Source organism: Chlorocebus sabaeus, chromosome 15, assembly GCF_047675955.1.
Source record: "Chlorocebus sabaeus isolate Y175 chromosome 15, mChlSab1.0.hap1, whole genome shotgun sequence".
NCBI classification, from domain to species: Eukaryota; Metazoa; Chordata; class Mammalia; order Primates; family Cercopithecidae; genus Chlorocebus; species Chlorocebus sabaeus.
The window spans coordinates 56,757,600-56,785,222 of NC_132918.1; the positions used below are offsets into that span (position 1 = coordinate 56,757,600).

Below are 27,623 nucleotides of genomic sequence, written 5' to 3' on the forward strand. Positions count from 1 at the left end.
GCCACATAGTATCCCATTGTGTCAGTTTAATTAGTTCTTTGTTAATGGGTACTTTGGTGGTTGAGTTTTTTGCCACTGAACAGTGCTCTTGTTACATTATACATAGATGAGCTTTTGTGACTATATCTGTTAACAATGAGATTGATGATGCAAGGTATATCTGCATTTCAAAATTTTGTTACATGTTGCTTTCTCTGTCTATCCAAGGTACTATTGATGAGCCTGTTTTCTCACACTCTTGCCGAAACTCTCAATAGTAGATAGTGGAATTTTTTGTGTCTCAATTTGACAGGGGAAATGGCATCTACTGGTTTAATTTTCACTTCTTTACTTAGGACTGAGGCTATGAGTCGTTTTGTATTGTGTGTCATTTGTTTTTTATTTTCTCAGTAAACTGTGTGTTTATATCCTCTGCCTCTTTTTCAAATTTTTTCCTTATTGATTTATATGAGCTATTTAAATAGGAAAAAAGGAAGTTAGCAATATATATGCCTTATGTGTTGCATATATTTTTCCAGTATGTTATTGCATTTTCTGCTTTGTTTATGGAAACTTAATTGATTTTAATATAAAAATTTCTGGGAAAATTGACTTGTTTAATGAGACTGCAGTAGAATTTTTATCTAGATCTATTTAGATTTACCTGTAACTTATAATGAAAACCTACCTACCTTATAGTCCAAGATAATTATTTACTAATAGCAGGAAATGTTAATGCCATATATGTAGTATTATTATTCAAGACAATTGAATAATAATTCTTGAATTATTTTCTTTATATATAGATCAAGCTTCTGAAATTCAAGTGACAATGATGCTCACTGAAAGTTGTAAGCTGCGAGGTCTTCATCACAGGTGAGAGGAGAAACCACCAGCATTTTGGTGTTGAGCGTGGCAACACTTGATGCTGCATCATTTTTATGTGCAGGACATTGTGATGACTTCTGAATTGAACGCTTTGTGGAATAGCTTAATTTTTTTTTTTTCTGAATATAAAAGTGAAATGCATTCTCACTGTACAAAACTTAACAAACACAAAGTATAAAGAAAACAAAGAATAGTATGTAAGCCCACATCTAGATAATCATAGCTAATCTAGCTAATCTTTCCAGAAATAATTTATACATTTTATGTGCGTATTTCCCTTTAAAAAATACGATGATTGTTTACATATGTTAAAAAATATTTGTTATGAGATTTTGAACGTATAGGACCTCAAAGTCAAGTATAATAAACATGAATAAATTTTCCTTCTAGATGCAATGATAGTTAACATTTTGCCATATTTTCTGTGTTGTGTATGTTTATGAGATTTATATCTCTAGATATTAGTATCTATATATTCATGTATATAAATATTTTACCATAAATTAGACATCTGAGTACTTTTATTGCATATCCAGCATTTATTTTCAATAAAAAGAATATATTTTTCTTTATAATCATAATACCATTGTTGTCTTTGACAAAACTAACATGCTTCTTAATTTAACAAAACAATGTATCTGACTTTTGATGTTGGCAACTGTAAATCCATATAGCCATTTAAAGAAGCTGCATAGTGGTCCACTGAATGGATGTACAACATTTTATTTAACTAATTTCTGGTATACAATCATTATGCCATGGCATGATTAAAAAAAATTACTTATAGTTCTGTATGAAGACCTTTTTCTTTTTGTTTTTTCTTCTTTTTGAGACGGAGTCTCACTCTGTCACCCAGGCTAGAGTGCGGTGGTGTATCTCAGCTCACTGCAATCTCCACCTCCCTGGTTCACACTGTTCTCCTACCTCAGCCTCTTGAGTAGCTGGGACTATAGGCGCTCCCTACCATGCCTGGCTAATTTTTTGTATTTTTAGTAGAGACGGGATTTCACCATGTTAGCCAGGATGGTCTCGATCTCCTGACCTCGTGATCCACCCGCCTTGGCCTCCCAAAGTGCTGAGATTACAGGCGTGAGCCACTGCACCCGGCCATGAAGACCTTTTTTAAAAGCTTGATATTGGTGCTGTTCACAGAACTATAACAAAAACTTCTACCGTTTGAGCCAGAAACAGCTTAAATATACATCATAATGTGTGACAGTATCAACATTAGAGCAAGTTTTTTTTAAAGCACTATGTAGAGTCAACATAATTTGTATGTCTGCTGAAAATTTGATCACACATGTTTAAAAATAGAACTGTGGTCATCCCTGTTGGAAGATGTTTATGGGCTTCTGAAAAAATATATTTTAGTTTCTGTATAATTTAGACAGTTCCTTGAGTTCTGCTGAAAAATAAGGTGACTACCCAGAGTCTTACTCTTGAATTTGGTTATATTTTGGTTCATATTCAAAAGCATTTGAGGACCTAAAAAGAAGGTAGCCACAGTAAGATAAATAAAATGATAATGAAAATGAAACTGAATTTTTTGGCATTGTGGTGGTAGAAAAGAAAACCAATAAGCCAGCAGTAAGGAGAACAAATATTTTTACTGTAACTGAACATAAAACATCTCCTAGCTTCTGGGCAACCAAGGGTGAAGGAAACGCTAAAAGTTGATAATCGCAGTAGCAGAAGGGAAGGAAACAGTTGGAATATTGTCCTTTTTGGCAGTGTTGAAAGTGCTTAATGGTCTATTACACTGACTCTAGGGAGAAGGGCCAAAGGTGTTTAATCCTAGTGTGTACTGTTTACCTATTACTTAGGTACCTAGCCAATGTTCTTACCCCAGTGAAAGGTTTGCATCACCTCAGCACAGACATGAGTAGCAGGGATAAGTGTAGAGAAAGCCAGAATTTTCCCAAGAAACAGTTTTATATTCACTGTAGCCCTAAAGATGCCTTGGCTGAAAAATGCTCAGAGCAAGCATTTGCCGTGTTGTGTCTCATGGAGTTTTAGATTGTAAGGTTTTGCAGCATCCCACCAGGATGAATTAGTAGTCTCAGGAGGTCCTTAGGGAATGACATGACATACTAAATTGGGGTTATTTGATACTGGGCATTCAGTCCTTGAGGAAAGTCTTGTAAAGGTAGGTTATAGCTTGATTATGCTTAATAGTTCTTCCTTCTATGAGGTGATAGCAGGACTCCTAGTTACAGTGAATAAAACACATTGTCAATATGTTGAAAGTATATTATTCTTTCCATTCGCTGTAGCAGTTCATTTCATTTTTAAGGTGACCAGGGCCTATCACACATTTGGTTTTGATCCCTGATATGTATAGACTATTCATAGCTATACTTATGTATTTGTTTGTTCATTCTTTTATTCTAATTCATTCAGTACCCATTTTGCACTTGGAACTGTGTTAGGTAGAAAGAATGAAAATGAAATGATCTTCAGAGATCATATTATAGAATTTATCAAGCAAACCCAATACATTCAGCAAGAAAAGACACCTGTTTTCAGATTTTACCTTTGTAGCTGGTTGTGGTATGTAATACAGCATGTTTGCTTCATGTTTTAACATTCCGTGGTTAAGGATTTTACAAGTATTGAGGTGTTTTAAAGCATTTTGAAATTCTTTCTTTTCACACATTTTTCCCCTGGAATTTTTGAAAATAATTTTATTATAAGTGAAAATAGCTATATAAATAAAAGATATCAACCTATTCTAATATCATTAGAAGTGCTTCGTGTCAAAGTACTCTTGAGCTATTTCTGCTTGTGGTTGGGCCCCTTCATTGGTCCAGGGATGCCTGATGGTGAACACTTCCACCAAATGCCTCACAGCTCTCCCTCTGCAAGCACCCACAAAAAGACTGAGAATTAGAGGCAGTTCCTACATCAAGCCCCACAGAACCTACCCTTCCTCTACCTTCGTTCTTCTCTATAGCACCTCCTGCTTTCATTTACTCTTCTTAGAGATCCAGACCTTCCCCTTTATCCTCCTTTTCATTATAAAATGGGCAGAATAAAAAACAGCCATTTGTACTTTGAAACATTTTCATGAAGTTTGTTACCTCTACCAGTGGATTTTTAATCCTATGGTAGTGGAATAAAAGATTTGACCTCATCCAGCAAATCTAATGGATAAAATGTCTTTAACTCTGCTAAATGAATTTCAGTCACAAAGAAAGAAACAGAAGTAATCTTTGGTGGGTTAAATAGATTGGGCAACAGTGTTTACCCTGAAATCATGGTATGCCCAAGTTAATCCTGAGTGTAAACCCGTAGTCATTTTGGTGTTCGTGGGAGTTGGTGGAAAGGGGCTCTGTAATCTCCCATGTGATCTCCCTTGCTCCTCTGGAGAGAAAGTCTAGTGGTCCGGGGGAATGCAAAGATTATTGAATCAGATGAAGATTGTATTTTTTCCTCCGTGTACTTGCTCTTTGTCCTTGGCAGGTTACCTAAACTTTCTCTCCCAGCGTGGATTTCCTTGCATATAAACTGGAACTCCTAATTGCTGCCACTCAAGTGGTTATAGAGAGATTGCCTGTTACAGGTTTACTGATCTCTAAGTCCTCATTTTCCCACCTCCTCAGGGTCAGTGCTTTCCATGTTAGCAACTTCTGCAAATATGAGGGGAGCACACAGCTTTGCCACTTGTGCATTGGTGATTGTGCTACGGTTTTATAACTGGAGTTTAAAAAGTGATACATGCTCAATTAAGATAATTTTTAGGAAATGCAGAAAACAAGGCTGAAATTATTTATAGTCTCACAACTTAAAGCAACTCAACTCTTTGCATATTTCCATGCAGACCTTTATTATTATTTTTTTCATTTTTATAATTATCTTGCAAATGTGAATTTTGTATCTTTCTCATAAGATAAGCTTTTACTCATATTCTCATATCGTGACCAATTATGACATATTATCCTGTTATTCTTTCATTACTTTTGAACATTCAAGCTGTTTGCTACTTTTTACTAATATCACATTAACTATCCTTGTTCATTAAGTAGCTTTTTTATGTTTGATGTATTTCCTTATTAAACATCCTTAGAAGCAGAATTTGCTAAGTTAAGGAGTAGGAATGTTTTAAGGCTATTTGTTACTGTTATTTGTTATTAAATATTTGTTTTATATAGCATAGAATACAAAGTGTTGGGTGTAAAAATTGAGTTTACCTTAGTTTTTGTCTTCTAGCAATTTTTAGCTTAGTGGGGAAAATGATATAATTATGTAAAAAGTTATATAACCTTGGGAAAAATGAGCAGTTATTTCCAGATGTCAGTGGAGGAGGTATTATTAGACAGTAGGATGAAATGTACGTATGTATGCCATAGAAATTAAAATAGGAACAAGATTGTCCACTGCATGCTTGGTTTTATTTTGCACATCACAGCAACCTTTTATGGTTGGTGGGGTCCCTGTGTTATAAGAATGGAAACCAAAGCCAAGAGACAGATGGTCACTCAGATAGTAACTGGTAAATCTAGGATTCAAAAATCTGATTCTAAATCCAGTGTGATCAGCTAAGGACTTTTTGGCTTTTGTGGCAGTTTCAGCCTTTTAGAGACCTTTTTGATGATCATATTCTTGACCACAGTCTGGATTGGGCCTTTTTTTTTTTCTTTTTCATGTGTGATATGGAGTAAGTGGGATTTTATTATCATAATACACTCTTGGGCAAGTCAGTTTTTAGATGTCTCTGATGAATTGCCCTTTGGAGTAAAGATACGGTGTGGTTAGAGTGTGCCTTCAGAGAATCCAGCCCACGGGAAGCAACTTTGAGTTTATGACTTTGCCCTACCAAGAATGTGCATATATGGCGATATATGCACATATATGGGGAGCACTTAAGTCTGGTTTAAAATACAGAGCACTTATAGTTTTACATTTTTAATGGTAATCATGTTTTTAAGTATTTTGGGGATTTTGTTTTGTTTTAGATTATTTTTATTAGAAGTAAGCCCCTAACATTTTGGATTCCTTTGTCTTTCTCCCAATTTTTTATTATTTTATAGAAATCTTCTTCCTATTACTCATGTGTGTATAGAAGAAGGAGAAAAGCCCATGGTGATATTGCCTTACATGAATTGGGGGAATCTTAAATTGTTTTTACGGCAGTGCAAGTTAGTAGAGGCCAATAATCCACAGGTGAGAAAAATTTGCCCAAATACCAATTATTTACCAGTAGTTTCTGATAATGTCTTTGAAAGTAGATATTAACGCTCTTGAATATAAACTGTTTAAAGGCCTGCAAAAAAGAACCTCAAATGAACCACAAGATATTTATAACCTGTTGGTTTAAAGGAAAATGTTGGCTTATGTTCCCGCCTTGAGGCTTACACTGTGCTGATGCTGAAGTTTTCCTTATATTTTCCTTGTGTACTTATTCATAGTCAACTCAAACCCTTTGTAATGCCATCTCAGGTGTTTTCCTGATAACTGAGGGTACTTGTCCTAGATCTTCCTCTTAGGAATGGAAACAGACTTTCTAGAGCCATTTGGTTCATACTATATATACCAAAGCCTGGTGATGACTGGAGGTCTAGATTGTGGGAGGTAATTGGATGTATTGTTAATATGCTTGGCTGTAAGATGGCAGTCATCTAAGAGTGTTTCTCTTCCTTGCTTGTGTTTATAACTGTAAAGCAAAGGTCAGATACCATGCATATTATGATGGTAGTGGTAGTAAAGCCTAGTGGGTTTTTTGCTGTCTGCTGTATCTTGTAGTCCAATTAAGTTGCTTTAGGATTTATAGTAGTATAGTTATTATAGTTGCCAGGAGAAAATGGGTTCAAAGGCCGCATTGAGTATTTGGCTTAATATGTATGATATGCTTTATAAATTGACAAGACTAAAGCTGGGATTCTCAACAAGTGGTTAGAGCCTGTGTCTCATCTGCATTACCTGGGGAAGGATTTTATTCCTCCACCCCAAGTACTGTCATCCACCTAGAGGAGCACATCAGCAGAAAAAGCTAGGGGCTTGTACTTTGGGTTTTTTTGTTTTTTGTTTCGTTAGACAGGATCTCAGTCACTAAGGGTGGAGGGCAGTGGTATGATCACAGTTCACTGCAGCCTCAACCTCCCATATTTAAGCAGTCCTCCCACCTCAGCCTCCTGAGTAGCTGGGACCACAGGAACATGCCACCGTACCTGGCTAATTTTTAAAAAACTAATTTTGTGTAGAGACAGGGCCTCAGTATGTTGTCCAGGTTGGTCTCAAACTCCTGGGCTCAAGTAATCCTCCCACCTCAACCTCCCAAAGTGCTGGGATTATAGGCATGAGCCACTGCACCAGGCTTAGACTTCTGTTAATTTGAAAATAATCCTGAGGAGAGAATCTCCTAATAAAAACTACTGTTTTGGGGGAAAAAAAAATTACTGAATTATAAACATTTGAAATATTACCTTGAGAACTCAGCATTCACTGAGCAGATGTATTGAGCAGCTGCTCTGTGTGCTGGATATTGGGGAGACACATCTAACAGATGAAAGGAGACAGAGAGTAAATGGTAGATTATAGAATAATAAGGACTATAGTTGATATAAGTACAGGGATATATGGGAACATTGTTGGTCAAGAAATAGCTTTTAAAAATTCAGTGTGTAGGTTTAAAGCAGTATTTTTGGATGGAGTAGGATTGTGGAATGAAATAAAGTAAGAAAGTGCCATCATATTTGTGTGCTATTTGCAAACCATGTCATTTTTTGTTACCACAGGCAATTTCTCAACAAGACCTGGTACACATGGCTATTCAGATTGCCTGTGGAATGAGCTACCTGGCCAGAAGGGAAGTCATCCACAAAGACCTGGCTGCTAGGAACTGTGTGTAGGTGCCATGAGCTTTACGCTGTCACTTGATGTAGAGTGCTTCCTGGATTTGGGGTTCTCTGCGAGTCACAGTGGGACTTGTGTTGTATTTAAGGGTGGTGGTAATCCCTACTTTTTAATACTCTCGATTGTATTTGATGTTCATGTCTTTACTTTTCAGCATTGATGACACACTTCAAGTTAAGATCACAGACAATGCCCTCTCCAGAGACTTGTTCCCCATGGACTATCACTGTCTGGGGGACAATGAAAACAGGCCAGTTCGTTGGATGGCTCTTGAAAGTCTGGTTAATAACGAGTTCTCTAGCGCTAGTGATGTGGTAAGTGCTGAGACCCCCAGATAGCAAAAGAATAGAGAAATAGCTTTCTGTTTCTAAATGTTTTACTGTTTTTGTCTTTTGGGTTTTTAAAAAATCTGCTAGCTGTTCCTGGAAATTTTTATCCAGAAAGCAAGTGTAATTAGCTGCCAGTCAGCCAGTTTACGGAGAGGAGCTGTGACCCAGACCATAGGCCAGCACTGTGTGTAATCTCATTTCATCCTCACAGTACTGCTCTGACAGAAGCACTATTTTTTTTTTTTTTTTTTTTTTTAAGATGGAGTTCCACTCTTCTTGCCCAGGCTGGAGTGCAGTGGCGCCATCCCAGCACACTGCATCCTCTGCCTCCCAGGTTCAAGCGATTCTCCGGCCTCAGCCTCCCAAGTAGCTGGGATTACAGGCATGTGCCACCATGCCTGGCTAATTTTGTATTTTTAGTAGAGACGGGGTTTCACCATGTTGGCCAGTCTGGTCTTGAACTCCTGACTTCAGTTGATTCACCTGCCTCCGCCTCCCAAAGTGCTGGGATTACAGATGTGAGCCACCATGCCCAGCGACAGGAGCACTATTAACACTAGGAGGGAGGCTGTGGTATCCCAGTTTTAAAGGTGAGGATTTTGAGACTCAGAGAGGTTACAGTAATTTCATTATTATTTTTTTCTTATTTAAGAGACAGACCAAATCGTTTCCAGATCATAAAGGTATTTTCTTTTTTTCAGATGACCTCTTCTAAGTGTTATGGCCCGTAAAATTTGTAATTCCCCACGTCATCCTTGTCCTTTTGTCAAGTTTCTGGGTGGTTTTGCCCACTTAGCCAGATCATAGTTGGGTCCTTTGTACTTAGTGATGTATAGTTTCAGAAGCCATGTTCACTTGTGGATATTTTAGAGCCATTTAATATTTCTGTCACTTGATTTCTTAGTCTTATTTGGAAGACTAAGCATAATTTATTTTCCTATCTCTTGCCTGTTAGACTTTATTATTGTTGCAGAATATTTAGGGATTAAGTAAAACTTCTGCTTATAGGGTCCCACCTATGTTCACTCAGTGATAATCAGTTTGTGTTACATGTAAAGTCCTGTAGAATAATTTGCTTCTAAGCTTCAACTGTAAGAATTGGGCTTACTGTATCATTGTATTTTGTGTCTCTATATTTTATAATTTAGGGATACTCTTTTGCTTCAAAGTCTGTATGTCTTAAGGATTAATCTTTAAATCGTGTATTACTGTATGCTAATTCATTATATTAATTGGTATATACTCATTTCCTCGGTGTATGAGTTTTCTGTGGCTGCTGTAACAAATTACTACAACCTTGTTGGCTTTAAATAATAGAAGTGTAGTCTCTCATGGTTCACTTCTGAGGCCAAATGTCTGAAATCAAGGTGTAGTCAGGGCTGGGCTCCCTCCAGAGCCTCTAGTGGAGAAGCAGTCCTTGCCTCTTTCACCTCCTGGTGGCTGTTGGCATTCTTTGGCTTGTGGTTCCATCTCTCTGTTCCAAGTTCATACCATCTTCTCCTTCACATATGTCTTTCAAACTCTCTCTGCATATGATTTAGAACCCACCTACATAATCCAGAATAAACTTTTCCTCTCAAGGTCCTTAATCACATTTTGTCATATAAGGTAATTACAAGTTTTGGGGATTAGGACATGGACATATCTTTGGGGCTACCATTCAGTTCACTGGAGTCAATAATTGAAATGATGTAAGATTTCTTTACTGAAAGACTTATGGAGAGGAGCTGTGACCCAGACCCAGATTTTCTGATTAAAAATCCTTAAAATAAGAATAATTTGAGAAAGGGGAAAAATCCTTTCATTAACTCTAACTACTAAGTAAATTTTTTTTCTCCTTTCTGGAAACTATGTGCTATTTGATATTGATATGGTTTGGCTATGTCCCCACCCAAAATCTCATCTTGAATTGTAATTCCCATAATCCCCACATGTCAAGGGTGGGACCAAGGGTGGAGATCATTGGATCATGGCGGGGGCGGGTTCCCGGATGCTGTTAGAGTCTCACGAGATCTGATGGTTTTATAAGCATCAGGCATTTCCCCTGCTTGCACTCACTCCATCCTGCCACCCTGTGAGGAAGGTACCTGCTTCTCCTTTTCCTTCCGTCACAATTGTAAATTTCCTGAGGCCTCCCCAGCAATGCAGAAATAAGTCAATTAAACCTCTTTCCTTTATAAATTACCCAGTTTTGGGTATTTCTTCATAGCAGTGTGAGAAGGGACTAATACAGATATATTGCTCCTTTTACATACGAAGTATTTTGATAAAATGTGTTCACTTAATGTAAATGCAATTTACTTACACAAATTTTAAACTTTTTTTTTTTTTTTTGAGACGGAGTCTCGCTCTGTCACCAGACTGGAGTGCAGTGGCGCGATTGCGGCTCACTGCAACCTCCACCTCCTCGGTTCAAGCAATTCTCCTGCCTCAGCCTCCTGAGTAACTGGGACTGTAGGCGTGCACCACCATGCCCAGCTAATTTTGTTAACAAGGTCTTTCATTGTATGTATCTTCAAAATAACTTTGTTTTAACTCAAGATAAACTATTCTTAAACAAACAGTTTATCTGACACTTGTGAGATGAACAAAGTAAATATGAATGATTATGAGAAGGGATGTGATCTGCTTCACAGAGCAGTCTCAGAAGCTAACACTGAATGACAACCTGTTTCATGTTGTCCACAGCCTCTCCTAGCCAGAGAGGCATGGGGCATGGTGGGCCAGGATGAGGAAAATAAAACCAGACTCTTGGACACTGAATCCCAGGGTTCAGCTTGTAGAGCAGTGGGGTACTAATCCTGGTCTGTTTTTCCAGAGCTTTGATGATAAAGAAAAAATGTCCCTCTAGCATGAATGTCTAGAAGTTAAACATGCCAAGTAAAGCAGTACAAATATGCAAAGCAGCTTAGATACTTTTAATGACTATCTAATGAGAACCTGGGCTTTTTTTTAGGGAGAGAAGGGTTACATTTTTGGTTTTGATTTTGATTTTTTTCAAATGACATATGAAAGGAAAGCTGAGTTTGATTTTGGACCAATGCACAGCTGCTGTACTAAATGACAGGAAGGACTAGTTCTACCCTTTGATAAGGTTTTTGGTTTTAGAGTTGCCAAATCTTTATTCAGAAATTTTGAATTGTATCTGGAACTGTTTACCAGCTCTACATTAAGCAAAGCTATTTTCATGGAGTGGGAAGGGGGGCAGGCAGGAGGAATCGGTTTGGCTTTGGTTGTAGAACGTAATTTTAAAACATAATGTCAGTTGAATTAGAGCAGCGTGGTTCTCAAATTTACTCCTTTAGTGAAAGCTCACATCTAAACATTTTTAAATGTAGAAAAGTAAAAGAAACTTTCCTTAGTGTTTACATTGAAAATTTTATTCCATAGTTGATTTAAAAGGTGGATTCACTTGTCTCTTTGGGATGTTAATTTTTTTATTTCCAGTGGTTGATTTAACATTTTTGTTATTTATTGAAATATAGTATAGTTGCCATTGCTGAAATGAGATGGCAGTTGTTGTGGTGAACCAAAACTAGTTCGATGGGCAGAAAATGGAAGATAATTTTTAGATGATAATCTCTAAGTATTTCGTGTAATTTGAAGAGGTTGGAAATTTTTTTATTATTCTCTTAGGAAAAGGAGCATTGATAGCTTGTATTTCAAAGGGGTATGCAAGATGATGAATAGTGCTATTTGCTTGCACAGTGGAGGCCCCCAAAATATATATTACTTTTTTTTTCCTTAGACACAGGGTCTCACTCTGTTGCCCAGGTGAGAGTGCAGTGGTGCAATCATAGCTCAGTGTAGCCTTTTACTCCTGGGCTCAAGTGATCCTCCTGCCTCAGCCTCCTGAGTAGCTAGGACTACCAGTGTGTGCCACCAAACCTGGCTAATTCTTTTATTTTTTGTGGAGATGGAGGCTTGCTGTGTTGCCCAGGCGGATCTTGTACCCCTGGGCTCAAGCGATCCTCCTGCCTTGACCTCTCAAAGCACTGAGATTACAGGTGTGAGCCACTGCACCCAGCCTGTATTACTTAATTTAATGTATATCTGTGTAGGTATACCATCGTATAATTAAGTGATGATAGGAGTTTTTTTGGTAATATTTATGATCAAATATTTTGCAGGACCTACAGAGTGAAAATTAAGTTAGATAATATACTTTCAACAAATGAGGGTATAGCTAATAATAAATCTCCAAGCAAGATGCTCCTGGAGTGTTGAGTCTCTTCAGCTGGATATTAACTGGCAAAGTTCATGTTGAGGATACATGGCATGGTTTGGTTAGGCAGAACATTTCAAATTATATCAGAAATAGTTATTTTTATGGTTATGACATTTTGCAGGAGTTCACATATTTTAGGTAAGAATCTGCCATCATCAGAATGCAGTTATACCAAATAGTTGCTTGTTCATGTGGCAGCTTTATTTTTAAATATCACCATTAACTTAATGGTGATCAGCTTCACAAGAGAGTTACTTTAGTTATTTAGTTAGTTAGTTATTACAGATAAAGTTTTTTATTCATTATCCTCCTCCTCTGCCTCTTCCTCCTCGTCATCTTTGCCTTTCTCTTCCACCTTTGTCCAGACAACTTTAGCAGGACCCTTTGCGCCATCAAACTTTCCTTTAGACTTGCAGTTAGCAACATCCTTCTCATACTTCTCCTTCAGCTTTGTTGCCTTTGTGATGCAAAGCTGCTTTTCAGTGTCACTTACATTACTCTACCTCTCACCTAGCTTTTTTGCCACATCTCCAATAGAGATGCCAGGGTCTGAATTCTTGGGGCGGAATTCTGTACAGAACAGGAAGAATCTGGACAGTGACCTTTTGGGGACATTGAGGTCCTTTTTGTTTTTTTGCCTCCGTTAGATGGTCCATAATCCTTCATTTCTGAATCATAGCATATTTAATCCGCTTTTGCCATTTCATCAGATTTAGACTTCTCTTTCCCAGACACTGTCTTCTACTTCTCAGTGCACTTTTTGGTCAATTTTGTAAAATTGACAGGGATATCTGGGTTTTTCTTCTTAGGTTCTCTGCATGCCTGCACAAAGAAGGCATAAGCAAACATCTTGCCTTTTGGTTTTCTGGAGTAGATTTTAGCCACCCTGACTCAATTGTTCACGAGTCTTGGCAGCACAGGGCATGACACGTAGCTTAGCGATTCCCCAGCCTCACGCTAGCTGCCTCTGCAAGAGGCACCTCAACAGGAGAATTACTTTAACATCATAACTACTTTCAGTGTGTTTTGGCATAAACTTACTTGAAATAGCTGTGTGACCCAAATTTTCTGAGCTATACTTAGCATGTGATGTTAAAATATCCTTTGATTTGCATTTAACGTGATTAACTCCTAGAAAATGCTCACATTTTTCTTTTTTAGATTATTATAAATTTGTTTCCATATATATATGTGTGTGTATATACAATCCCACACACACATATGTATGTATTGCCTTTGCTTTAGATAATTGGAATTGAAAGGACTAGGAACACCCTTCTGTTTTCCATGACTATGATGTGACTATTCGTGTAAAAATCCTGCCTTTTAGTTTTTTGGGACTGAATTTTTTTTAATTCTTAAAATATTTTAAAGTGCACATGTTGAAGATTGCTTTTTAACATTTGGGTTGGAAATACATACAAACAGTCATTATGTTCTGTTACCACTTTTTCTTTATGGGTGAAGTTGGGGGCTTAAATGTTACATTTAATATTCTATTTTTGGACACTTCCACCAGAGTCTATACACATGTGAAATACATATTTTTAGATGTAAATGTAGCACCCAACAAATGATACTGCTGCCTTGGAGGGAACATTTTCTCTGTCCTTTAAGACATCCTTAATATTTTTGCATTTCTTTATAATTAAAAATTCTACACAATTTATTTAGAAATACATTAATGTTTTCCATCATAAAAATAATACATTGCATCTCTAGGTTGTGTTTTCAGAATTTCTACTGAAAGGATTCAATATTTCAGTATGTCCAGATTCTTACGTTAACATCAACTTTTAACTATTGAGCTTAAGAACTATGCACATCAAGATTTGACTAGTTATAAATGTCTAATATTATTCTAAGATATGATATCATTGTAGGCATTCTTAAGAATTTCTGGATATTGTTTTTATTGTGTTTTCATCAGATGTGGATACCTCCATAAATTTTTTTATGTGACTTTCTTTTCCTTTTTTTGAAAATAGAGCTCTTGATTTACATGTTCTTTGAATTATTTAGCTAATTATAGTAGCTAACGTAATTCTGCTCTTAAGAACTACCTTCTATTAGGAGATTACTAAATGTAATCAGGAGTCCGCAGTTATGAATTTCTTTCTTATTGGTTTTCTTGTCTTTATAGTATTACATTGTGTTTAAGAAGCATTTTCTTAAGAAAAACAGGTCAAGGAAATAACTTCCATGCCAAATATTGTCAGCATGGTTTATGGCAATGAAGAGATCCTTTTAAAGGTATTTGAACAGTTTTTAGGGGACAGGACACATCAAAATGTGTTGCTTGTGCGTTTACATTATTTATTTTGTGAATGTTAATGATTACCTAGAAAATAAAGGGAAATCTGAAGTTATCCAGAGACTGCATCTGCAGCACATTGCTACGTATGACTCTTTAACTCCCTATTTGCCCAGTGCTGTGGAGGAAGCCCAGTGCTTGTTGTATCCTGAGCAGACCTGAGCGGGAGAGTCTGACATTTATAATATACCCATGAAGAGTAGTCTGCTGTACTACTGTGGTATCAAAGAGAAAGCTAGAGTTATGGAGGATGCTTATTGTTTTTTAAAGTATAGAAAACTTTATTCATTATTAATTTTAGAGTAAGGCGTAGATTCCTAATATTTGTTTCCTTTATGGTTGCTGATTTTATATACAATAATCTTGGAACAATCATTTAAGTATTAAGTTCACATTAAGAGGAATAAATATTAAAGACAGGAAAAATCTAGAGGTGCAAGGATTATTTCAGACTTGAAGAAATAAAATTTTAAATTTAATATTAACGTTAAGATATTGTTTAGTTTTATTTAATGGTATTGTTTTATTCATCCTAATATTTCCTTAGAATGAGGAATAAATGGATTTACTTTAGGAAGAGTTGCTGTATTTTCAGAGGTGAGCACTTGCTGTCCTGTGATCAAATAGTTGGCCTGGGTATGTTTTCTGTCGTTGGCTCTCCCTCAGGATAATTTACCGATAAAATCTTGTAAACAACTCTTTACATTCCTTTAAAGAGACTTGTTCTTATTCTGTTTGATATTCCCTTCAGATAGCCCCAGTGTTCTGATGGAGTAATGTCTGTGCATCTGATGCAGTGGCAAAAAGTGCCATAAATAACAGATGCGTGTAATGGCCTGGTTAGCATCCAGTGTTGGCTCCGTGCATCTGATGCAGTGGCAAAAAGTGCCATAAATAACAGATGCGTGTAATGGCCTGGTTAGCATCCAATGTTGGCTCCTCTGTCTTTCCTAATCACAGATCGTAGGGCAGGTTCATAGCAGAAGTAGTCACTTTTCAATCATGTATAACACTCTGCTTAAAGATCGCTGATGTTTGAAGTTGAGTTGGTGTCTTAGTGTATTGGGGCCACTATAGCAAACTGCCGTAGACTGGATAACTTAAATAACAAACACTGAATTCTCATAATTCTAGAGTCTAGGAGAGTCCAAAATTAAGGTGCCAGCAGGTTCAGTGTCTGTTGAGAGCCTCTTTCCTGGTTTGTAATGTCTACCCTCTCTTTGGGTCCTCATGTGGCATAAGCAGTGAGGGAGCTCTCTGGTGGTCTCTTTTATAAGAGTACCAATCCCATTTATGAGGGCTGCACTCTCATGACCTGACCATCTCCCAAAGGCCCCAACTCCTAATACCATTACTTAGGGGTTAAGGTTTCAGCATATGAATGGTGGCAGGGACACAGACATTCAGTCCACCACATTCTGCCACTGGCCTTCCAAAATGTATGTCATTCTCACATGCAAAATACATTCATTCCATCCCAACAGCCCTAAAAGTCTTAACTTATTCTAGCATCAGCTCTAACGTCTTAAGTCCAAAGTGTCATTTAAATATCATCTAAATCCGGTATGGATGAACCTCAAGGTACAGTTTATGCTGAGGCAAATTCTTCTCTAGCTCTGAACCTATAAAAGCAAACAAGTTAGGTGCTTCAAAAATACAGTGGTGGGACAAGTTATGGGTAGACATACTCATTCCAAAGGGAAGAAATAGGAAAGAAGAAAGGATGAATGCATCTAAAATAAGTTGAAAACCTAACCGAACAAACAATATTAAACCTTAGGATTCAAGAATAATTCTCTTTGGCTTAGTACTCTGCTTTTCAGGCCTCTTGGGGTGGGAACATCATCTCTCAGCTAGGTGGGAAGGCACCTCACTGGCTCTTTGCCAGGGCCCCACCCCAGAGGCACTGAGGTCCTTTTTTGGCACTTGGGACACACCAGACCTGAAGAGGCATCTAAGAGGAGGCTTGTCCCTCTGGACATCTGCTCTAGACCTGGTAAAGGGCATCTACAGAAAAACCTATAGCTAACATATTTAGTGGTGAAAGGCTGAATTCTTTTTATTTAATATCAGGAACAAGACAAGGTTGCCCACTATTATCATTTCTGTTACTCAGCACTGTCCTTAAGGTTATAGCCAGTGCACTAAGGGAAGAAAAGGGTGGATAGAAAAAAGTAACTATTTGCAGAATAGTATGATCATTTATGTAGAACATTCAGTATGATATACAAAAACGCTACTAAAACTAATAAGTGAGTTTAGAAAGATTGCAAGATCAATGTACGAAAATAAATTGTATTTTTAAACACTTAATGAAAAATAAGAAATTAAAGTTTTAAGAAAGTTTATAAGAACACCAAAAATATGAAGTTTTCAGGAATAAATCTGACAAAAAATGTGAAAAAGCTGCACAATACATTGCTGAGATAAATTAAAGAATACATACACAATAGGAGAGGTACACTGTTTTTGCCTTGGTCAGAAAACTCAAGATAGTCTCTCCAAGTTTGAAAAATATTATCAACATTATTAGTCATTCATTAGGGAAATGCAAAATTAAACCACAGTGAGATACTGTTGGTTTGGCTAAAATTGAAAAGTCTGACCATACCAAATATTGACAAGGATATGAAAGAACAAGAGCTCTTTTACACTTCTGGCAGGAATGTAAAATGGGATAGTCACTTTGGAAAACAGTTTGGCAATTTCTTAAAATTAATATATATGTACCATATTCAGTCATTTTGCTCTTAGCGAGATGAAAACGTGTTCTTACCAACACTGTACACAGATGTTCATAGCAGCTTTATTTTTAATAGCTAAGTCTGAACATAATTCAAATGCTTATCAACAGGCAAATGGGTAAACTGCAGTATTCATATAATGAGCTATACTACTAAATAAAAAGGAATGAACTGTTGGTACATGCTGCATCATGGATGAATCTCAGAATGATTATTCTGAGTAAAAGAAGCTAGGAAAACAGTATACAGCTTGAATAATTCTATTTATATAATTCTAGAAAATGACAACTATATAGTGACAGAAAGCAGATTAGCAGGTACTTGGGAATGGTAGTGCTGGTGGTAGGGAGGGATGAAGGGAAAGGATCAAAACAGAATCTTTCGGAGGTGATAGCTACGCTCCTTACCTTGGTTGTGGCAGTGGTTTCAGGAGTGTTTATGTGTGTCAGAACTTACCCAGTTGAATACTTTATGTGCAGTTTCTTATGTGTCAGCTGTACTACAATAAAAATAAATGAAAACTGTCGTCGCTGTCTGATCACTGCTGCTAACATATCTAAGACTACTTGCTAAATTTGCCCATTCTTAAGACCTGCCAAGGACTTTTGTTTAAAGTGATATGATCCAGGCCTGTCATGGTGGCTCATGCCTATAGTTCCAGCACTTTGGGAGGCCACAGCGGGTGGATCACTTGAAACCTGCAGTTCGAGACCAGCCTGGCCAACATGGTGAAACCCGATTTCTGCTAAAAATACAAATAAATAATTAAATAATGTGATCCAGGCTTCAGAATTATTAAGATAGGACTGGGGAACTATACTTTTTAGCAAGCAGCCCAGATAATTCTTCTCCTTCTAATAAAACAACCCAGATTTATTTAATTGCACTTTGGTAATCTGCAGCCATGTCTTCATATGAGAAAGAGATATAAGGTTTCTAATATGAACAGAAAGGCCTAGCCATGGAACACCTGATGATACTTCCACTGTGGTCAGATAAGATAATTTACAATTGAATGGAATTATTTTCTTTTCAGTTTATAGTTCACTGAAGTGAGCCTTGCATTGTAAGTTCCTGAAGTAATGACTGGAAATGCCTTAATTCAGTAGCCTCATCTTTAGTTAATGCTGCACCAAAAGAAAAAAGGAATTTTACTTATATAATTTTTGACAAGTCATATTCATATATGTTTTGTGGAAAAACCATTTTACATCTTATATATGGAAGCTATAAAATAACACATGTTCTGGGGAGAGGAATAAGATGAATAGAATAACACTGTAATTCTCTAAATGTTCTTTAGCCACGGCCTTTCATAAAACTCTGGAAAGAACAGCATGACCTTCTTATTGCCCCCTTTCCACCGACGTCAAACAGAAGGAAATTATAGAATAAGTCTGTCTAAATTTTAAATGGTTCAGTTATCAGAAGACTTTAGAGCAAGTTTTCCACAAATCATCTCTGTGCCATTTTGTCTTGATTATTTTTTTAAGGGTTGGTTTGCCAACATGTAATTAATCACTTTTGTTAGTTTTTAAGGAAACGAAACGGCATTGTTCCCTTTGGCTTAACTGTTCTTTTCGATGGCGTCTTTTAGTGTTGTAGTTGTAATATGAAAACCTTAGGTAAATGTTAGGCAGTAATAATGTGAACAAAACAGTGGGAAGGGAGTAATTTTTAAAAGCTTATATACATTGCTGCTGTGATACTTATATTCAACTCCAGATCTCAAATACCACCAACCTTACTATCAAAGTCCCTTATAGTCAGAAGGTATTATAATGTCAGTGGATGGGGTTATTCCCTGTGTACAAAGGGTCAAGATGCTCTTGTCACCAATTCCCATCGTTTCTTCTTCCAAAATCTAGTTTAAATGGATCATTTCATCTCAGGAGGAAGGGATGGGAGCACCCTTCCGACCAGTTTCATTTCTTTGGGCTCTGTTCCATCTGTGCAGGGAACTACCTTCTCTATGGAAATTGGACACGATTTTAAAAACAAAGCATTGCATTTACTAATGACTGTCAGTATTAAGATTTCATATAGATCTTGTTACTTCTCAGAAAAAAGTTTCATATAGAGTAAGGTTTTAAAGATAGGCAAATAACTAGATGTGAGCAGGCACCGTCCTTTAACTTTTATTAATTCGAAATCATTTTTCCATTTTTAAGCAGAACAGAATGTCCCAGTAGGTGTAAGGGAAATTTTAGTAGCCTCCAAGACTCTGTGGAGATTTTGAAACAAGACACACTTCTTCATCTGTCCCCTGCCCCCTCCTCCTCCCAGAGCATAGACTTCAAGGCTGAGCTTTGCTCCGTGTTAATGATCATTGTTAATGAAAAAGATAATAGTTTCCAAAAGGCTGAACCCCTGGTTTTGGTATTTAGGGTAATGCTGCCGTCAAAGTGATTGAGATATACTCCTTCCTCTGTGTTCTGAAAGTTTATGTAGGATTGGGTGTGTAATGAATGGGTTGAATTGTGTCCTGCCTCCGCCAAAAAAAAAAAAAATCGGTTGCAGCCCTAATCCCTAGTACCTCAGAACGTGACCTTATTTGGAAATAGGGTCATTGCAGATGTAACGTTAAGATGAGGTCATGCTCAAATTAGGATGAGCTCTAATCCCCCCTAAGACAAGAGACACACACACGAGGAGAAAATGTCATGTGAAGATAGAGGCAGGGACTGCAGGGCTGCAGCTGCAAACCAAGGCACACCAGGGGCTGCCGGCAACCACAGGAAGCTGGGAATAGGCAAGGGAAGATTCCCCCTCCAGGTTTCCAGGGAAGCACAGCCCCGCTGACACATGGATTTGGACTTACAGCTATCAGAGCAGTGGGACAATAAATTTCTGTTGTTTAAGCTACTCGTTTGTGATATGTTATTATGGTAGCCCTAGGAAACTAATACAGATTTGTGTTTTCTTTCAAGTTTGATAGAATTCACCAAACAATGTTGAGTTTTCTTTGTGGAAAAGTTTTGAATTGTGAATTCAGTATCTTTAATAGATGTAGGGCTATATAGATGTTCTGTTTATTCCTGCGTGTTTCGGTAATTTGTATTTTAAGAAATGTGTTTATTTCATTTAAGTTACTGAATTTATTGGCATAAAATTGGATTGTTCATAGTATTTTTTGATGTCCTAAAGGATGGTGTTCCCTCCTTTATTTCTGATATTTAAAATTTTTTGTTGTTGTTCAGTCTAACACAGTGGTTCTTAACTGGGACAGTTTTGCTCTGGTTAAGGGCATTTGTCTGTGCCAAGGGACGTTTGGCTATGTGTGGAGGCATTTTGGGTTGTCACAGCTTGGAGGATGTGCTACTGTCATCTAATGGCTAAGCCCAGGGAGAATGCTACACATCCTACAACGCACAGGACAGCTACTCACAGCAAAGAATCCTCCAGCCCACGATATCAGTAGTGCTGAGGTTAAAAAACCTACTCTAGGCTTTACAATGTAAACCTTCTATTTTCCAAAAATATTATATCATTTCATGTTTAATATAGTGTTTCCATTCATCCCCTTCCAGTCTTCAAACTGTTTGTGGGCATACCTTTTACTTCTCTGTATATTATTAACCCCACAATATATTGTTGGCTGTTTTTCCTTTAAATAGTCTCTCAAGGAAATTTTAACATAAGAGAATATGTTCAGTTGTTATTAATATATTTTCAGCACTCTATATTCTTTGCGTTGACTCAGATTTCCATGTGGTATATTTTCTTTCCACATGAAGAACTGCTTTCATACATCTTACAGGTCTGCTGGAAACATAGTCTCTCTGCTTTTATTTGTCTGAAAAACTGTATTTTATCTTCATTGTTGAAGTATATTTTGGTTCTATATAGAACTTTCTATGACAGTTTTTAATTTTTTCTTTTTCTTTCTTTGAGACAGAGTCTCACTTTGTTGCCCAGGCAGGAGCGCAGTGGTGCAATCTCGGCTCACCACAACCTCCGCCTTCTGGGTTTAAGCAATTCTTCTGCCTCAGCCTCCTGAGTAGCGGGGATTACAGGCATGTGCCACCACGCCCAGATAATTTTGTATTTTTAGTAGAGATGGGGTTTCTCCATGTTGGTCATGGCTGGTCTCGAACTCCTGACCTCAGGTGATCCTCCCAAAGTGCTGGGATTACAGGTGTGAGCCACCGTGCCTGGCCCTAAAATATTTTAAAATATGTCATTTCATTGTTTTCTTGTTTGCATAGATTCTGGGGGAAAAATGCAGCTGTTGTTCACTATTATAAGGCTTTTTTAAAAATCTGTGTATTTTACAAAGTATTTTGGGATTTTGTTACTATTGAAAAATAATAACCTAAAATTTAATGCATCATGCTTAGATTTTATAAATAGACTTGTATTTGACTCGTGTTTGGTATTTTTCTTTTTTCCTTTTCTTTTTTTCACGTTTTTCTCTTTTACTCATTAAAATACGTATTTTGGGGCAAGCTATTTCTCTGAGCCTCAGTTTTCTCGCCTGTAAAATTGAGCTACCAGTGATTCTCACAGGTTTGTTGAGGAAATTAAATGTATTGAAGGATGCAGAATATCTCGAACTTGTAGGTTCTCATAAACCTGATACTACAGTACACAGGTATCCCCCTCCTCATCCACGTTCAGTTGTTCTGACCTCAGGGTTCACACTTGGTGGCAGATCAGTGGATGTACCAGATCTGAGTCCTTCCCAGCCATGTGGCAGCAGCTCTGTGTAGACATGTTGCCTGTCCCCTGCCCCCTGCACGGTCTCCAGGAGCTGAGTACAGCCAGGAAGTGGCCAAATTGGGGAGCTCCAAACAGACCATGAGTGGACACTGTTGGCACTGTTTACTGTTCCTGTTCCTTTCTGTAGTTTACATGTTGAATTTAAATAAATCTGATCGCTTACTCAAGCAAGGTTGGAAGTTATTTTAATCCTTTAATTTAAAACTTTAAATACAGTAAAAATCCATGCCTTCTTATATTTTCCCTCATTTGCATATTTCACTTAGGATGCTCTTCCCTTTAATTAGACTAAAATTCTGTTCATTTTCCACTTCTCAATCATGCAGACTAGCTATAGTATTTACAGTTACAAATTCTCATATTAGAAGAATCTTAGACATAATTCATAATACATAACTTGTAATCAGCAGTAGACTATTACTTCCAATGGATCTAATTACTTAGAATTTATATTATTAATATTGAATGCACTCTTTTTTATCTTAGCAAGGGAAACTAACTGTGTATGATAGACTTCTTTTTGTAAATAACATTTCACTTTTCTGAAGCATGAGTTGAGCTGCTGTTTTTTTGTACTGTAGCTGGCTGTGGGCACTGGCCCCCTGACCGTTGTTTTAAATGTCCCCTCATTGTGCTCCTGCTCCTTTCCTAGTGGGCCTTTGGAGTGACGCTGTGGGAACTCATGACTCTGGGCCAGACGCCCTACGTGGACATTGACCCCTTCGAGATGGCCGCATACCTGAAAGATGGTTACCGAATAGCCCAGCCAATCAACTGTCCTGATGAATTGTGAGTTTTTTTTTGAGCTTGAAGGCATGAGTTTTATTCCATTTACTATATTGGAATAAAGGAAAAAGAGCAGGTTTCCATATTCACATAGAGCCTTCCCTTTTGAGAATAATGACTCTTTGGATTTAAATTAGACTCTTATAAAGAACCACAAAGTCAGGGAGATTCACTCTTTCATGCATTTGATATTAGAATGCCTTGCATTTTATTTTATAGTGCATAATCTAAGCACTATAAATTAGTCTGAGAGGGTGTACTAAGAAAATTGAATACTATGTCAGTTATTCTATACAGAGTGAGTACCTGACTTTTGTAGTTATAAAGTAATTATAAAGGACATAGTAGTTATAAAACCTTTCTCATTGTCATTTTGCCTTGCCAGTTAGTATCAGCTGATACAGGGAAGATGATCTGGACTAGTAAGCGAAATAGTTGCTTTCTGTTTCCTGCTTCTATCACGTAGCTTATCTTGCCATGTAATGAGGATGGGATAAACAGGAGGCTCTTCAGGATGAGTGATTGTACAGATGAGTATGTTCTCAGTTCCAGAACTCCCTGAAGTTTCTGCACCATGACAAGGTGGCAGCTTTTGTACTGATTTTACTCTAGATTCAGGGTTCATAGAACTTAGATAAAACTTTCTCTTCCTCCAAGTTCTTTTTCTTAATTTAACTACAGGAAAACACAGGTTGTTCTTTTTTGACTGTGTTTTAGGATTTTACATGAACTCTCTGTATTTGCTGAAATATTTTGATATGTTGTCATGAAGAATTTAAATTCACACATGTAATCCAAATAATTTCTTTTAGCTTCTTTCTAGAGCTGCCAACAGATAGTAAAATGAATCCATTTTTAATATATTGTCCTCTCCATACCCACCTTTAGACAGGCAGCATAACTGGCATCAAACTGACCAAAAGTTTAGGAATACTGTATCCTTACTAGTCCAAATTTTCATTTTTGTCACTCTGCAGATTTGCTGTGATGGCCTGTTGCTGGGCCTTAGATCCGGAGGAGAGGCCCAAGTTTCAGCAGCTGGTACAGTGCCTAACAGAGTTTCACGCAGCCCTGGGGGCCTACGTCTGACTCTTCTCTCCCAATCCCACAGCATCAGGAGGAAGGTGCCTGTCGCGGCTCACTTGAAGCCTGTCATGGATGCTTCATATCTAACACAACGCCAACAGAAGCACATTCGTCTTCCAGAACACCGTGCCTTAGGAATGCTTTAGAATCTGAACTTTTTAAGACAGACTTAATAATGTGGCATATTTTCTAGATAATCACTTTTATTAGGTTGAACTGAAAGGGTTTTTGTAAATTTTTTGGCCAAAATTTTTTAAAACATAGTTACTTTGGACTAGGGGTACATTCTTACAAAATAAACAAACAGTTTTTAAAATTGTTTAGACACAGATATTTGGAATTAGCTATCTTAGTGCCAACTGCTTTTTATTTTTTTACTTCATCAAGGTGATGTAAGTGACTCACCTTTAAAGTTTTTTTAATGTTATTTTTTGTCACTACTCTGGGAAATGGTTTGTCTTCAAAATGCAATGCTTTTCTTAGGAAAGGAAAAACAGCATTAAAAGATACCTGGTTTGCCTTGTACAAGAAAAGGCAGTATTAGAGGAAGAAAATTTAAAGAAAAGCTAGAGGAAGAAAGCAATTTTTTTTAATACTTACTAGAAGCAAACTGCCCTTGCATGGAAAACTGTTTATTTTTTTCAGTGAAAAGGAATTCTGCTTTCGTATGTTTTGGGAAAGCAGGAACTGAGTTCATTACATCTTTAATTTGGCAGAAATTAGCCTTTCTGTGAACCAGAAGTGGTTTGGGGCAGATCTGTAGTAAACAATGGTGATTTTATTTATTTTTACTCTCTGGAAAAGGAGATAATACCATTCCAGAAAGTGAACTCATATTTCTAAGGTTAAGATTCCCTTTTATTGCACCTAGAATAGTGCTATGCACAGAGTGGGTGCTTGAGTTGTTGTCATTCTTTTTTTTAAAAAAAAAAAATGTAAACTGGTAAATTTTGTGCTTATCTTCAAGGCTGGCTTAAGTATAAAATTGTTTTTTTAAACACTTGAAAAATTAAAGGATTTGTTTTATATTATGACAGTATTGAAATTATTTTTCATAATGAATGGTTATTGCGAGCTTTGAACATTCAACAACTGGACATGTGTGTTTTATTTCATGATGTTTCAGTCAAGTTCCAAAGCCCTAACACAGTTACAGCTGGCTCAGTCTCCAGGTTCTAGTATAAAGTTGGAATTAATGTTACAAGGAAGTATTACAACACTGAAACATTTCTCCAAAACCAGCAAGTAAGGGGTATGTATGTATTTATGCTCAGTTTTAGTTGGCCTAAAACAGAGTTGAATGGGCCTCCTAAATAGCTAGGCCTGCAGGTACTGCCACTGCTCCCATCTTCACAGATATATGAGGGAGAATGTGCAGCAGTTGGAGGCTTTCGCTGTTTTTAAACAAGCTTTATGAATCAGCAACACACCTGGAAAGATAGCTCACATAGTGCCTGGTTTTCCACAAGTAAGCTAAGGGCATGATTTTCTGTGTACATTTGTTAACAGTCCTTTGGTTTTATGAAATACTCATATGAAGCCAGTCCCTGGAGGACTGTTTTTTAAAAAGTCCCTTTGAACCATTTGTAAATTATATTTTCATTCATAACCTGCATTCTTAGAAGGCATTCAGTCAACATTTATAGCACTTACTGTGTATTTTCCACATGGAGTGGTTCAGCTCGAGCGTCCCTTCCAGTATTCAGGGCAGTCTTATTTTGTGTTCAAGTGAGTGCATTGTTTAAAAATCACAGTTTATTAACATGTACAGGATCTATTTTAAAAAAATAAGTACTGACACTTGACTTCTATCCTCAATTAACAGATAGTAAGAAATGTCCTCAGTTTGGTGGATGGTGTGGTGCTTGTAACCTTATCTTTTTGTGTTTGTGAGCACTTTTATTTTATGTATGTATTTTTATTGTAGATTTTTCTTGAGCTACTTGGAGTCTTTGACATGGGAAGGGAAGAGCAGTTATAAGATTTCACTGACTCATCTTCTTTCAGTAGTTTTGTTGTAGATTGTGAATGTTACTGAAGTTTTACATTTTACTGATTTTGCAGAAAATATAATTTTTATGGAAAAGAAGCAAATTGACAAAGCACTGTTGTGGTATTATAAGCTGGCTCTGGTGACCTAGAAGTGCATTCTATTCTGTTCTTTCTTGTAATCCTCCTATTGTAAGAATTTTTTTTTTTTTTTTTTTTTTTTGATGGAAGGAGGATTAGGTTGGTTGCTCATTCAGTGTGTATTTATTGAGTGCCTACTGTATCCTGACTGTCAGGATAATGCAGGGAACAAGATAGGTGAGGTTCTTCCCCTCCTAGATTTTGCATTCTAGTTAGGAAAAGCAGGTAATGAACATAAATAAGATTTTGGTAAGTGCTATGATGGAAATAATAGAGTGATATTAGAGAGAGTAACTTTAGATGTCATAATTAGCCAAGCTTCTCTAAGCAGGTGGCATTTGAATTGTGATCTGAATGGCAAGAAGCAGCCAGCCATGAGAACACAGAGGCAGAAGGCACATAATTGCAGAAACCTTAAAGCAGAAGCAAACTGGCCTCTAATCTCAGCCCTTCCCGTTCATTCTCTAGCTGCTGTTATTAGAAAAAGAGAAAGGTAGCTAGCATGGCTAGAAAGTAGTTAGTGAGGGGAGTGGTACAAAGAAACAGGTCTTTGTAAACTGTGGTATACTTTTATATTTTTTGCTGAATACAGTGGGAATTCATTTGAGAATTTTTCAAATAAGTAGCAATATGATCTGATTTGTCATTCTGAAAAGGTTGTGCCAGCTCCTCTGTGAAGATTGGATTGTGAGAATTCAAACGAAGAAGTAACAAGACCCTTTAAGAAGCCACTGTGTAGTTCAGGAAAGTAAAGATAGTGGTTTGAACCCTTTGAGAAGTGAGGACATACAGAGAGAAGGGGCAGATTAGAGATACGTTTTGAAGATACACCAGGACCTGGATCCATTGGATGTTGACGGTGGGGTGAAGAAGGAAACAGGGAGGTCAGGAATGACTAATTGGTTTGGGGCTTGAGCATCTGGTTTTATGGCCAAGCTATATACTGAGATTGGGGAAAGTCTAGGAGAAACTGGATTTTGCATTGGCCAGATAAATCCATAATTTGGTGTAGACTGTGTTTGAGATGCCAGTTGATCATCTGTATGGAGATTTTTGATTGACAGACGAGAGTCTGCAGCTCAGGGAAGGTCTCATTGAACATATGAATGTAGGCGTATAGCATATAGACTATTTTTAAAGCCATGGTACTGGATGGAGTTGCTAGGGAGAGAGTGTATAGATGGAGAGGAGAGCCTAGGACTGAGTCTTGAGCACTCTAACCTTCAGTTCCATCTAGTGAAGGAAGAAGAGATAACAAAGACCGAGAAGCCACTGTGATTGATAAAAGCAACAACAAAAAAGTGAAAATGAGGTGTTGCAGGAGCCCAACTAAGGTCGTGTTTCAAAATGGAGACACCTCCATCAGATTTGGCAATATGGAGTTAACTGGCAGGAGCATGGGGACTGGAGCAAGTCGAGTGTGTACACAGGTGGGTATGTAAAGGCCTACTATAGTCAGCCCTGCTGTGAAGGGAAACGGAGCAATAACTAGAGGAGATGAAAGGGGGGTTTTGGGAGAAGAGGGACAGGGACGAGAGTGTTTTCCAGATGAAGGTACAGTGCCA

General features: G+C 37.3%; 1 protein-coding gene across 2 annotated transcripts in view; it reads left to right on the forward strand.

Annotated features, from left to right (window-relative positions):
- Positions 1 to 24,959, forward strand: part of RYK (receptor like tyrosine kinase) — a 90,535-nt gene extending 65,576 nt beyond the window's left edge. For both annotated transcript variants that reach the window (XM_008009075.3, XM_008009076.3), the window contains exons 10-15: positions 786 to 855; positions 5,898 to 6,030; positions 7,602 to 7,711; positions 7,874 to 8,033; positions 22,709 to 22,845; positions 23,820 to 24,959. In XM_008009075.3, coding sequence (XP_008007266.3) covers positions 786 to 855; positions 5,898 to 6,030; positions 7,602 to 7,711; positions 7,874 to 8,033; positions 22,709 to 22,845; positions 23,820 to 23,931 — 722 coding nt within the window. In that variant the 3' untranslated portion in view covers positions 23,932 to 24,959. The remainder of the gene's footprint in view (positions 1 to 785; positions 856 to 5,897; positions 6,031 to 7,601; positions 7,712 to 7,873; positions 8,034 to 22,708; positions 22,846 to 23,819) is intronic.
- Positions 24,960 to 27,623: the final 2,664 nt, after the last annotated feature.